Source organism: Dissoconium aciculare (genome assembly GCF_010015565.1).
Source record: "Dissoconium aciculare CBS 342.82 unplaced genomic scaffold K489scaffold_3, whole genome shotgun sequence".
NCBI lineage: Eukaryota > Fungi > Ascomycota > Dothideomycetes > Mycosphaerellales > Dissoconiaceae > Dissoconium > Dissoconium aciculare.
This window is the reverse complement of record NW_022984953.1, coordinates 284,647-298,445: the sequence shown is the minus strand read 5'-3', so window position 1 is coordinate 298,445 and position 13,799 is coordinate 284,647. Positions and strand designations below refer to the sequence as shown.

The following is a 13,799-nucleotide window of genomic DNA, read 5'->3' as shown; positions in this document are numbered from 1 at the left end:
TGTGACTGTGGCGGGCTTCATGACGCTGCTGCTGCTGCTGCACCGTGCCCATTGGTTGCCAGTGTCAGACCGGAGAGAGTTGTTGCCTTAGTGCTGACTCGGTGGCTTCGACATGGCGATGACCAAATTAGACTTCTATCCGAGAAAGCTTGATCATCGGAGACAATAAGTCTTGCGGCGCAGCCAATGTGGATGTACGGTTGGATATCCAGTTGCGGATGTACGGATGTTTTTAGGCTTTCAATAGAGTACCAGATATGACACGGGAGTTGCCCGACCAGCACAAGGAATGTGTTTAGGACAGACGTATCAGTAGCGGAAGTCACAATTTTCGAAACGTGGAAAATCTGCTTGTGCGAGACTGGTAGATGGACCAACGGCTTGAATTGAGAAATAGCGATCATGAGGGTATATATGTACTGGGAAAAACACGAAAACCAAACAAACGGACAGAATACAGCGAGGGCTTGATCATGAATCGATATCCTGCGTCAGATCATCCACGTATGGGATGACGGCATCCCTCAAGCGGCGTCTCTGCTGAACCCCAGTGGTAGCTCTCGACATACTTCTGCTGAAAACTCCGCTGGCCTCGCTCATCGACCGACTACCTCTGCGGTTTCTCAAGACCGAGATATGATCCGCCTCGTCCATGTCGAAGACGTCGTCCAAATCCGCCATCTCATCGATGACGCTCTGCGGCGGATCACTTTCGAAGACGGCGTAGAGGTCTCCATGTGCACCGAATCGCTCCCACATACCGAGCCAGGTTAGTGTGCGAGGAGGGCTCAGGTATTTGGCTCGCTTCCAGAGGTATTGTCGCTCGTACAGTGAGATGAGCAGTAGGATCGGAGCGTTGAGAATTCGCACAGCGGTGATGTTGACCTTGTGAAACCAGCGTGGGCTAATTATCAGCTTCAGAGGAAGCAGGATGAACAGCGCGAGAACGTTGAATGGGGGTCGGTATGCAAAAATGGCATCGGATTTGACTCCCTCAAAGGTCAATACTGCACGGCGGAACTGGATTTCGGCCGTGGCGTTCCGGGATAGGTTGGTGTAAGTGTTGGAAAGCATGGCCACGAGGATCGTGAGGAAGAGCGTGTTCCCTAGAAAGGCAAAGGTGATCATGAGTAGTGGGCCAAGAAACCAGTGCAGCTCAGCTGAGCGCTGGATCCCCGTGCCATCGAGTCCAAACCAGATCCAGAGCATCCATTTCGAAATCGTCAAAGCGCTGTGCCTGACGAAACCGTCTTGGCTCTCGCTCAACCAGTGCATGGCGAGGACAAATCCACCAAAGCACCAACACGCGAGCATTGTCAGGAATGCAAAGTCCGATACCATGGCCCTCAGCGAGATGAATAGCATATTCTCCGACATCAAGCAGAATGCCAGTCGAGGCAGGAGTATCGGTGCTCCCAGCGACAGCACATCTTCGGCGAGCTTACTAGTCGCGCCGTCGTTGATGACAAGGCCATGCATTCGAATCCCAAAATAAGTCCAGAAGATTGCAACGAAGGTGAGATCCAGGAAAGACCACAAATTCTCGGTATGTACCGTCCAGCCATGTTCGAAAATCGAGGCCACTTCGTCGAGATTCCAGCCTATGCCGTAGACGATGAAGACAAGCTCAACTTGGGTAAAGCGTAGATGTTCAGGTCCAATTGTCCGCTCGCGAGTGCCCATGGCGAGAAAATACAAAACAAGCAGGATGATGAATTGCACAGCCTCGATGATATTACGAGTGCGAGGCACAATGAGGCGGTACTGGTTGAGCAGGGGAGCTCGTCGCGGGTCGTACAATGTGATTCCTCTATTCTTGTAGTGATCGGGTAGGATGTCGATGAACGACGTCGGGGTGTAGATTATACGTCCTCGATAGACGTTGTCGACAATCTTCTGACACGCCGACGTACTGAGAAAGGTTTTGGCTTCGGATACAATGGCGACTTCCAACGCCGTGAGCATGCGCTGATATTCCGGCCGCGCCAGCTTCCAGCGAATTGTCCAATGCAATATTGTGCGATCTTCTCGGGCAATGTCTGTAGGGGCGTTTTGGAAGGGCTCAAAGCCTGCGACAAGAACATTCGCAAGCACTAGTAGCCCCGGACGGCCTTCGTGGTCTTCGTCAAATCGTCGCAAGATCCTCGAGGCGAGAAGCTCACATAGAGTGGCACGAGTGACGTTCACGGACTGATGGTGGTGCTGGTAGGATTGCTCGCGGAGAAACTGGACGCGGTTCACGAGCAAACAGAACACGATCGAGACGTCATCTGGATCGTAGAGATGGTCGACCAAAGGTCTGACGATCGCGACATTCATACGTGGACTTTTGAGCTGCTCTGTGCTGTATGGATCATCTATATAGCGAACACAAAAGCATCAATCAGCACGACGCTTTGCCTTATCCAAATCTCCAGCTTTCACGTACCGATAGCTGCAAGCACAAGCCTTCGAATCTTATGAATAGTAGTGTACACGGGCAATGCACTATGGGGATTTGGTTTCCGTGGGTCGTCATTCTGTCGAGGTGGGTAGCATCCATCATCGTCTGCTTGCTCCTCATCGCCTAACAAAGTCTCCTGCTCTTCTCGTGACCTTGCCAATCTCATCGCCTCAGTAATATTCCTACTACTCGCCGTTCCGCGTGCTGCCGTGCCTCTCTTCGGTAGTGACGGCCGTGGAGGCGGTTTGATCATCGTGATGTGCGCAGAGGACGCATTACTTGTGCGCCGACTCGCGCGGCCTGAGAACGAGTCATCGAAGTCTAAGATGCGAGTGGTGAGGATTGACGGCGATTCGACCGGATCATCGTCCTTCTGATCGGCCATCGTGGAATGAACTCATCGACTCTTGGGCAACCGGCGGATGTGATGGCAAAAGACAAAGAGATCGGAGAGATAGCAATTGCGGGAGAGGCGAACTAGCGTGAGATACGCGCGAAACATACGCATGTCACATTTCAGCCTTGTCTACATGCACTGACTGCTCGGTCATTCTCAACTTGCTCAACTTCGACAATTTGCTTTTGGAGCACAGTATCCACGGGCGAGGTTCATTGGGATTGGGATTCGGAACAGGCACATGTGTATGACTTGAGTCTGATGCTAGCATGTTGTCATTCCCCACTTTGAGGTGGGTGACAGCACTGCTCCGTAAACGGCGATCTCACTGGTCGGCTTTCAGTCGAACACGAACATTGCAATTGGCACGGAACCCTGCCAGCTAGAGGACCATATGTCTGTCAATGCGAGTTGAAAATGAGCAACTGCGCAGCCAGGAACATCGACCGGGCCGAAAAGATCTTCATAAATTCATACCTCTCACTAATTCGAACGTCTATGCAAAAGATAACGACAGTCTCTTTGTCCGCGATCACCATCCACCCATGATCCGCGTCTCTGCTCCATAAAAATTTGCCTGCGTTCGAGCACTCGCCAACAGTATGTCCTTCCTGAGTGCCCAACCTTTGGCCAGACATTGGAAAGCCTCCACTTCGCTATTCAATTTCTCAATTCGGCCAGCCAATGATTTTCTCCATGCCCGTTGAATGGTTTCGGCCGCCCCAACAATTCGATTGCGAGTTTGTACAACCGTGGCACAGGCGCTCGCTACGTCCTTCAATTGCATCTTGATCGTTGCCATCATTGCGGCACGATGCTCACGATAGGCCCTTTGGATCGCTACCGCAGCCCGATACCGGCGAGAAAGAGGCAAAAGTCGGGAGGCAAGTAGAGCAAGGTTTGCAAGCGTGGTCTCGCTGTTGGGAACGACGGTAAGATTGGAAGCCACTTGACTGGCGAACGTGGCGCTGCAGCCGAGCGCAAGGAGTTGTTCTGCGAGAACACTTTGCGGATTGTCGCTTGACTTTGACGAGCGTTTCTTCGTGGATTTCAAGGAGATGAACGGCGCATATCCACGGATGATCGCACCGTAGGCTCTTCCATCAGCGAAGGAAGACGTCAGATTTGTGATGCGCAGGTGGCCGCCTTCAGATGCGCAATATGCTGAAGCCCATGACTTCAAAAGCTCCGCTTGCTCTTCGCGAGTGGCAGCACTGACTGTCAATGATTTGCAACCTTGAATTCGAGTAGTATCGGCAGCAAGGTCTCTCCAGTTGACTAGCTTGCTCAATCCGAAGCCTCCGACAAGAGACCAAAGTAGCGCGATGGTCTTTTCGCGGTGGCCATCAACAATATCGCAGGCTGTGACGTCTGCCACTGCATTGTTGCCTCTTGTGTCGTAGCATTCGAGCGCGCTCAGAGCAATTTGCACATTGTATAGCTTCTGAGCACGACCGGTACAAGGCAATTTCACATGCTGTGAAAGCAGTCGTGTGGGAACTCCGGGCCTGTTTTGTACCTGAATGATGCTCTCAAGGACGGTGTGATCTGGCAAGGTGATCGCCAAGGTAGAAGTTTCATCGGTGGAGTCCATGGTCTCGTTGGCTTGCTGGTAAAGCAATGTTTCTACGAGATGCGTGAGAATTACTCCGTCGCGAAGATCGACCGCGAGGTTCTCCACGTGATATACCACTTCGTCGAGAGGGTCCTGCACATGCGCTATCTCGTAGTCCATGTGACGCAAGACTCGCACGATATCGCCTGTCGACGGTAGAATAAAGGTCGACAATGCTTGCAACATCTCAATGGAGGATTTTTTCGAAGCGGAGAGCTGGAATAAACAGCCCTCCACATCGTTTTCCAGCTTGGCTCGGTCGAGCAGCCAAATCAGCATGAGACTGCGGACTGTGGTCTTCCTCAAACGAGCTGATTGTAACGTCTGCTCATCGTCATTCTGCAAGGTTTTGACTGGTTCGACATCGGCGGCCGACACAAAGAATGTCTCGAGAAAACGAGTGATTGCTCTTCGATTGATCAGTGGGTCGAGTATTGCCTCGCCGGCCGTCAATGCATTAGCTGATCCTCCAGATTGACGAGGGATTTGCCGACCGACCACAACTTCTGCGGCCGTGCGGAGATGGTTTTCCTCGTAGTTGTCCAATAGTAGGCTTAAGAAGCGTCTCCTGCGCCCAAGGTCGCGACCAAGACTGCTGGAAGCAGCTAATTCTTTTGGCTGCTTCAGAGCACCGTGACTCAGGGACGCGATTATGCGCCTGTACAACATGCTGGTGTCAGGAGAGTGATATGTCTCGATCATACGGTCGCGTAGAGATGTCTGTTGGTCGGCCTGCGCCAATGTTGAAGTTTTTACGGCAGAGCGGAAGATCTCGTTGATTGTTTCGGTTACTGCTACCTCTTGATGAGACAACCATCCATCGTCGTAGAGCTCTGGTTGAGCGAAATCTTCGGAAAGCAGGGGATAGTCTGCAAGTTTGGCGGTTTGCAGTTCTTGGCGTTTCACCGCGATTACTTCGCGAAGCTGTCGCTGCTTCTCGGCTCGATCAACAGTATTCGACTTAGGTGGCATCAATGCTTTGGCTTGCGATGGCTTCACCGAGTATTTCGCGGGAGGGTGGGCCTGTCCTGAATGCGCAGCCGCGGTATTTGCTGTCAACACCCTGGCAGCGATCGGTCGCTTCTGAGGGACAAGTGAACGGGGTAGCGGTACGCTCTTCCGCGCAATTACTGATTGTCTGTTGTGCGAGGCCGCAGTCTGCTTTTGAGACACTCCGCTTTGATAGGACATGCGTGGCGCCAGGGCACTCTTCGGTTTCTCGGCGGTATGTTTTTTGCGCGTCTCTGCTGACGGCGGTACATTCTCTTTGCCGGTGTTCGAACCAGCAAGCTCAAACATCGTATCATTGAAGCTTGATTCAATATGCTGCAGCGGCAGCCGCCTAGGCGCCGCTGCCAGAGATTTCCTAGGTCGGCGGACTGGCTTATGCTGATGAATGAGCTCGGCCAGACTATCAACATTTTCAGAATCATTCGCTCGATCTTCGACAGCAGACTTTGTTTGCGTGATGCACTGCCCGACGTGAAACGTATCGTCCAGTTGTGATGTCATTTTGGCTCCAGGATGTATGGTCAGCATTGTGGTCGCATCAGTCGGTACGAAGATCGTCCTTCGTCGCATGTATTGTGCGTGGTCGGATCGCTCTGTATTCCGCTCCTTCGACTCCACAACGCGAGGGAGGATCGAGGATCGCCTTGTAGCCTGGCCAACATTTCGCATGGGCTGCACTCTAGCTTGCTCCTCAGGCGGGTTCGCGACGAATGTAGATAGCCTGCGCTGCGCCGGCTTTCCTAAGAGCGTCCGTCCCTCCAATTTCTTCGTGACAGGCTCCACATTGAGCTCTTCATCCTCCACCAAATCCTCGAAGATCGCGACTGGCACATGCTTTTGTTCCCGGCGGCTCAAACTTTGTCGTCTTTTCGGTCTGGCGTTGCGGAACTCATTCTGTATCGTGCTTGTATAATCTATGTTTGTTGTTTCGTCGGAGATGGGGAGCGTGGTTTGCGCCTGTGTGATAAGCCTTTTAGGTGGAGGGCATGGTGTCGCAAGTGAGACTCGTGACATTGTGGTCTTATTCACAGCTCGATTCGACGGATTGCTGCTTTATAGCGATGATTGTTTAGAGTGCGTCTCTCCAATAGTTGCGCAAAAAGATGGTTTGTTATAAGTTATGTTAGTACTTCTGAGGCAATAGTAGGTGTTAACAGAGCAGATCCCAGCGAGATCACGACAGATGCTAACAAGGGCGCGAATGTCACAAATCCGATTCACTGCGTTCATAAGACTACATACACAAATGCATAGAATGTACATTATTCTCCATGTCGGGAGGTGCGTGCACGCAAAGACGCGTTGACGTCGGTTGCTGGAGCGACCCCGCGGATGTAAATATGATGTGGTCAGTGCGGTACTTCGAATCCAGCATCGAGCTGTCAGTCAGAGAGTGTCACCTTCTTGGTCTTTTCGTACTCAGATCGCCTTTCAATACGACTTGATCCCTCGTAGGCTTGGAGATCATCTGCCATATCGACGTCTATTGACAGCGCACTATGCCATCAGTCGATCATCCTGTTTGTACCTTGATAACTTCTCCACCGGATCTGCCAAAGTGTTGGCGTCAGTATCTTTAGTGAAATGATGCGTCGTGCTTGGCAGTAATGGCGTGACATATGCACTGTAAAGGCAGAGTTTTTACAAATGCTTATCGGAAGTCAAGGTTCAATATCGACACGGCTGACTCGCACGTCATCGAAAGGTGAGGATATATACTAGGCAAGACCGTGTAGAAGGTTGCACAAAGTCGTTACTTTTAAAGACTGGACAGCGTCAATAAGGCCAGAGTAGTGCAGGTTTAGTCATGTCTCTCATAAATACACCAACCAGCCATACGCTTTCCCAATCCATTTCCTAGCCAATCTAGCGCCGGACTCAGTCGGCTGGCTAAATGCAACCTGATCTCGTCGTACAATGTTCGGCCGCTTATAAGGAGGGACCACGGTATCCTTCAACTCAGGCGAGAGGTCACTGGTTGGTGGCGGAAGATTTCTGGACGTCTCTGCAAATTCATTGTGGAACTTGACCGCTGCATCGAGGAGCGCGGTGGCGATGTTCTGTTTCCGATGTACAGGAGAGGTCCAGATGCGTGATACGCCCATGACGGCAGGGCTGTCAACATCAGCGCACTTGAGTGGCTGTGACGCACAGTCAGCCAGCTCCTGTGCGAGCTGCTCTTTTCGCGCACGGAGAGCCGCGAGAGCCGAGATTTTCTTTGCACTCTTCTCCTCCTTGTCACCCGCCGCAGCCGTGGTGGTATCCGTGGAAGCCGCAGAGTTGAGAACTGCATATGCCTTATCGAGTTGTTCCACAAGAAGATATCCAATGCATTTTGTGCCACGGATATACATATATGATCTATACTTCGACTCGCGATGTGATAGATCATCCGGCTGGGATTTCCAAATGTCGTTATGGGGTATCTCAACCGCGCCGAGCTCCCGCTGGACGATCTCCAATGCCGCGTGTGCACGACGCTTCCGATGATGCAGATCAAATGCATCAACCATGATGACATAGTCACCGCTCTTCAGACCCCTCATGCGCCGCGGCTTAAGTGTCTGGTCGACAAATACGTCGCCTACGTCGTACCCTTCGCTGTTCTGCCTGTGGTATTTCTGATGTAGTTTCCGGTCCTCGATTGAGGATGGAACGTATTCCATACCGCATGTGGAGCATTTTGATCGGGTCTGTTGGCCTAGGCTTAATTGCATCTGAGAGGATTGCGCGGCAGCATTTTGCTTGCAGCTGAGCGCGATTTGTTTCTTTGGGCGAGGATTCTTTGTAACCTCTCCTAAAGGTTTCCGTTTCCCTAGCACAGAGAATGCATTCAATGATGTTGATTTGGATGTACTTGTTGTCTTCTCGACTGGCGCGTCTTCTTGCACTTGTTCCCACGGAAATCCTGGCGGAGACGACGGTGGAGTTGAGCAGCGAATGACGGCATCCGAGAATGTAATTTGTGACCTCAGCTGAGGACTCGAGGGAAGTGTCTGGTCGGATGAGGTAGCCATGGTTTTGAGAATGATCTTCATGTGTTATAAATGCATTGACCTTGGCGTCGTGTCGAGAGATAGTGAATGTTCCATAATCAAGCACTTTAATAGACGTGTGACGAGGACGCGTTGAGAGGACGCGACGTTCGGACGCTCGGCCCGCGATGCATCTGACGCATGAAACCTTTCCCGCCCAGTTCATTCTCGGGAGACTTTTGCGGAGCTGTCGGGAATGCCAAGACTTGCAGCTTTGGGACATGGGGAATAAACCATCAGCAGCCCTTGGGAATGCAACAAACGCGGCTCATCACAGAATGATCGTACGGGCATTGCGGCTCCGGGAGGGTATGTCAGAATCGGCTTGGTGTTGTCGCCTCGTTGAAAGGTATCACTAACAAAGATGTGTACAGGCCGACTGGCCCTGCCCAGATCAACATATTCGTCCGTTCAGCCAATGCGATCATGGCGGAGATACGTCTCATCATTGGAGACATCAAACACATCGGAGTCGCCTTTCCCTTCGGACAGTACACCAAGCAATGCATCATTCGATACTCAAGGTCTTGTCCCTCCGGGCAAGACTCTTTTCCAACGCGAGCTCATTCCCATTCGACCTGTCTCGGTGAACGACATTTCACATCCTGTCGCACAAGTATACGCGCGACACACCTATGAGAAACAATTGTTCAATCCTCTAGGTAGTGCTGGGAGGGCTATTTACAAGCCTCACGAGTTACTCGCCTACCCTCCACGACCGGAAGACATCACGCTCGAATTACTTCTCGCCTCTGGGGCCCATTTGGGTCACGCGACACAACTTTGGCACCCTGGCAACTCGCAGTACATTTTCGGTGTACGCGGCACTGAAAGCGGAGACCCTATTCACATCATCAGTCTGGATGTGACCGCCTCGCATCTCCGTCGTGCTTGCAAGGTCGTCGAATCTGTTGCAGAAAATGGAGGTGTCATCCTATTTGTGGGAACAAGGAGTGGGCAGTCAAGAGTCACCGTCAGGGCTGCGGGTTTGGCAAAGGGTTGTCACCTTTTCACCAAATGGGTACCTGGAAGCATAACGAACGGACAACAAATCCTCGGCAACTGTGCGAAGAAAGTCGTTGATTCATCAGACCACGAGATGGAAGGCTTCGACGATCAGCTCGACGATTATGCTGCAATCAAGCCGGATCTTGTCGTATGTCTCAATCCAGTGGAGAACTATGTCTTGTTGCGCGAATGCGGCCAACACGGCATTCCGACGATCGGTATCATTGATACTGATTGTAATCCTACTTGGGTCACGTATCCTATTCCCGCCAACGACGACAGCCCGCGATGTGTACAAGTGATAGCTGGAGCTCTCGGCCGTGCAGGTGAAGCTGGTCACAAGACACGATTGGGGCTTTCAGAGCAAGGTGTCGTCAAATACAACGCTCGTCATAGATTGAAGCCCCCGAAGTCTCGTGCTGCACGACGTCGGGTAGAAGGTGCTGCCGCGTCACATGACTACGAGGTAGATGTGAATGATCTAGGAGGCGTACCAGTGGATCAATATGAACGCGACCAAGAGCTGTTTGCACTTCTGGGAGGCGATCTTCAAGCTTACAACCCAACTGAGAGCGAAGGGGTCGATTTGGAGAGCGAAGATGCCCAAGATGCAGCAGCAGAGGCCTTCTCGCTCGAGGGCAAACAAGATATCTCGAGAATTATTTCTGAGGTACAGCAGTCGGAGTCGAAATCTCAAGATGCGAGCACAAGTTCAAAATTGTCAGAATTGCGATCTGCTGCCGATGCTGAGGTGAAACTTGACATTCGTGAGGAGGATTACGTGCAACTACAGGGTCGTTCCGGGAAACACGCAGAGGTGCAAGAAAAATCTGCGAAGACGCAGCAGCAATCTGCGACCGATTTCCTCGCACCCGGCGCCGAATTCCTCCAAAACGCTAGCGACGAGGAGTTTGAAGCAATGCTTCGTGGAGCCAAAGCGAAAAGAGAAGCGGCCAAGCGGGTATCCAGCACCGCAGCACCTAGCACCCCAACGCAAGACAAAGCCAATAAACACGAACGTCAAAGCAGTGCGTCACTTGATCCGTCGGCGGATGAGCTAAAAGAAGCTGCGGCGGCGGCGCCGGTTGCCTCTCCATCTCCAGAGAAGCGATCCCCAACAATAGCTGCGACCCCCGCGCCGCCATCATCACCGTCACCAAGCTCGGCCCCGGAGGAGAAGCAGGAAACATCAGCACAGGCTGCAGAGGAATCACAGCCGCAACCCGCCGCAGCTGACGCCGAGACCGCAACCATGGAACCGTCGCCGGCCGAGATATCATCGACAAAGACCGCTGCAGGATCAAAGCCAGCAGAACAGGATGCTTTACTTCTTGAGGCTAAGGAGAAATCTGAGTTTGTTGGAAAACGTCTGCAAGCTCAAGAAGCTCAAGATGGTGTCCAGTTCGCGTTCGATCAAGCTACGGAAGTGCAGGAGGCTACGGTCGAAGAGCAAGCTCCCATTGAGAAGGACGTCCCTTCGCAACCTGCAAGCGAGGGTGTGAAGGCAGAAGAGTCGGTCTCAACGAAGGTAGAGACACCGGCGGCGGCTCAGGAGGTGGTACCATCTCAAGCTGAACCGAAGCAGTCGGTTGAGGGAACGCCAGGAGCTAAACAGGAAGAGAAGAAGTGATAGGGTGGACGAACTTCTGCCACCGTTGGCACGCTCTGGACTGTATTATTTGCTTCTTTGTAAAAGCTGTATTAAATAGACGCTTGTGTACCCTTCCCATCATTGTGCTGTCGTCAATGTCAATTACATGCTTTTGCTCGTTTCGTCTTGAGCATTTCAATTTGCAAGTGATTGATATGAATATAAAATCGTCATTAAGCTCCTGTCCCATGCTCTCCTGTTATCCCACGATCGCACGGATTAAAGTTGCTCATGCAGCCGATCGCGGAGGATGCCCTAAACCATGATGAGAAGATGCGTGCGTACCTGGTTCACATGCGAATCGGCGGATCTGATAACAGCCTAAGGCCTCGGCTGCAAACCCTCAACGGAACTCCATTCAGCCCTTTGATCCGTCAACGACTCGACGAGGGTCTCTCGCGCCCATCATCATTCGATCATCATCGGATTGTCTTCCCTTCTCCGACGAGCGCATTTCCTTGGTATTATCGTTCCAACATCTCTGCATTCATTCACGTTGATCTCGATCTATATGCGCATAAGCGTGCTATCGTCGCCGACGCCAACGCGACCGAGCACACCGCCGCCATCTTCCGACTAGTCCCTCGCAAATCCCACCAAAATTCCCCGAGTTAAGACAAGCCAACAACCACGACAATGTCCTCGCTCCTCTACACCAACACCGCCTGCTCCATGCGGCCTCGTCCGAGCGACGACCTGGTCGCGAACCATCCCAACGCCGTCATCTTCCTTGACGACCCTCAGGTCCACGACAACAACCATAACCTCCCACAACCTGCTCGGCCTCTACCATTATTCCACCCACTCTGGACGAACCTTCAGCACGTCCTTGCGGGAGAAACGGTCTCCACCGCGCGCGATTTCATCGACCTCTGGCTGTTTCCCTCGCTCGTGCTCATCTGTATCCATGCGACGAGGGGTGCTGCGGTGTGTCTCAAGGCCGGGGTCGGGTTTGGGGATTGTCCTTGAGCAGATGAGGGGAAAGAAAGGAAAGGGAAGCATGGAATTCCAAGTATCGAGGAGGAGCAAGCCCGAGGCGGCTTTGCGATCTTATCTCAGATATACCGAGGGCAGTCTGTGCTGAGAGCGCAGCCCTGCGACTGATCAAGCGCAAGATGGATGTCTGATCGTCGAAAGACTCCATGAATCGAGCCACACTGCACGCCGCATTGCCCCGATAACGCCGAGAAACGGGAGGAATGCATCCAAAACAATTTGGTTTCCTCTTCTCGGTTAGCCAGGCACGTCTCGTCTAGACTGGACAGAGAGACACCGGACCAAAATGACATGCGGGCCATACATCAGAACGTCTCGGAAAAGCTTAAATCCATCGCAGCAGGTCAATCAGAGGCACATACCACCCGCCCTACATTGCATCATGAAGCAACGGCGATGGACGATGAATCTTTATCAGAATGGGTTCCCAAACGCAGTGCAAACGAACAAGGATGAGGGGCAATCCTCATTCCGCGTACGCGAAGAAACACAAGGGGGTTACCCCGATCCATATCGTCGAGACACATATTCATACAGGTCTTCACTGCGAAAGAGAAGCCTCATCGGAGATCAGATCCGATTCGAATTGGTATGGCTCGACTATCATATATCCACCACCGGATGAAGACCGCTCGAGATCCATCCTTGCCATGTCTTCTTCTAGTATCAGCGAGTCGGATGGGACCGATCCCCCGTTTTCGTCGAGAGGTCTGGAAGATGGACCTCCGTTCCGAAAGACACGCTGCACGTAGACGGTCCAGCCTTTTCCCCGAGATGTCAGGGAGACAGGACGAGGATCTCGGACCGAGATCAATGTCGGGTAGGATAGGATAGGATAGGATAGGATAGGATAGGGGGGAATCGCCCCGATCAATGCAGTTTCTTTTTTGCGTTTTCTGCTTCAATGACGCGGGCAGAGACCCGGCAAGAGGGGAAATGCCACCGGACAATTCATGATAAACGTATGTACTGTACCTGTACCTGTACATAGAGGAGGGGGGTCGTCGTCGTTGTTGTTGTTGTCGCTTTTTTGCAGCCTCCCCATCTATCCACGGGGATCCGAAGGCCATCCGATGTGACGATGAAATCTCACAACAGCAAATCTTTTCTTCTGTCTCCCCTCTCTCTCTCTCTCCCTTCCCACCCGCCGAGCCCCATAAATTGTCTCTGGATCCGGTCACACGATCCCCCCCCCTTTTTGTTTTTGTTCGCCCGATTTGATGATGGATACATGTATGTATATACATGTGCCCTAGAAGTCGACCACGGTGCAGAGGAAAGGAAAGGGGGAAAAGAGAAACAACGTTGGGGGTGTCTTTCGCCCGGGTTGCGGAACGGAATGGAATGGAATGTAATATAATGAATAGTCACTCACGACGTACACGCGCGCGCACGCACGCACGCAGGCATACATACACATTGTACATGATGAGGAAGGAGGGGACGGCGCTCTCGCTCTCGCCTCGCTGTTCGCCAGGACGACTAAAGTAGAAGAACAGAGAGCAACGGGACATTTCGCCCGCATGAATAAATTTCCCACAGGAGTGCTGTGATAGGATATGAGTACACTTTCTTCCTGCCGACCGCTCTCTCTCTCTCTCTCTCTCTCATACAAACATACTCTCTCTCTTTCTCTCTCCGCG

At 52.1% G+C, this 13,799-nt stretch overlaps 4 protein-coding genes across 4 annotated transcripts; 1 reads left to right on the top strand and 3 right to left on the bottom strand.

Moving 5' to 3' along the window:
* Positions 1-471: 471 nt before the first annotated feature.
* On the bottom strand, positions 472-2,696 carry K489DRAFT_314379 (receptor-activated Ca2+-permeable cation channel; the record flags this gene model as incomplete). The annotated part of the gene is made up of 2 exons (XM_033601004.1): positions 472-2,357; positions 2,429-2,696. The coding sequence occupies 2 exons, from the start codon at positions 2,694-2,696 to the stop codon at positions 472-474; spliced, it is 2,154 nt and encodes a 717-aa protein (XP_033461918.1).
* Positions 2,697-3,250: 554 nt separating this feature from the next.
* On the bottom strand, positions 3,251-6,670 carry K489DRAFT_377416 (uncharacterized protein). Its single transcript, XM_033604147.1, has one exon. It carries the CDS (start codon positions 6,478-6,480, stop codon positions 3,373-3,375), a length of 3,108 nt encoding a protein of 1,035 aa, XP_033461917.1. The 5' UTR covers positions 6,481-6,670; the 3' UTR covers positions 3,251-3,372.
* Positions 6,671-7,280: 610 nt separating this feature from the next.
* K489DRAFT_387059 (uncharacterized protein) lies at positions 7,281-8,183 on the bottom strand (the record flags this gene model as incomplete). The annotated part of the gene is made up of 1 exon (XM_033606284.1): positions 7,281-8,183. One exon carries the CDS (start codon positions 8,181-8,183, stop codon positions 7,281-7,283), a length of 903 nt encoding a protein of 300 aa, XP_033461916.1.
* Positions 8,184-8,760: 577 nt separating this feature from the next.
* Positions 8,761-11,280, top strand: K489DRAFT_429228 (uncharacterized protein). The gene is made up of 2 exons (XM_033608366.1): positions 8,761-8,810; positions 8,876-11,280. The coding sequence occupies exons 1-2, from the start codon at positions 8,780-8,782 to the stop codon at positions 11,137-11,139; spliced, it is 2,295 nt and encodes a 764-aa protein (XP_033461915.1). The 5' UTR covers positions 8,761-8,779; the 3' UTR covers positions 11,140-11,280.
* The last annotated feature ends 2,519 nt before the right edge of the window (positions 11,281-13,799 follow it).

Coding starts and splice junctions, on each gene's coding strand:
- K489DRAFT_377416 (XM_033604147.1), bottom strand. CDS start 6,480: ATGTCACGAGTCTCACTTGCGACACCATGCCCTCCACCTAAAAGGCTT.
- K489DRAFT_429228 (XM_033608366.1), top strand. CDS start 8,780: ATGATCGTACGGGCATTGCGGCTCCGGGAGG. Junction 8,811..8,875: donor GGCATTGCGGCTCCGGGAGG/GTATGTCAGAAT, acceptor AGATGTGTACAG/GCCGACTGGCCCTGCCCAGA.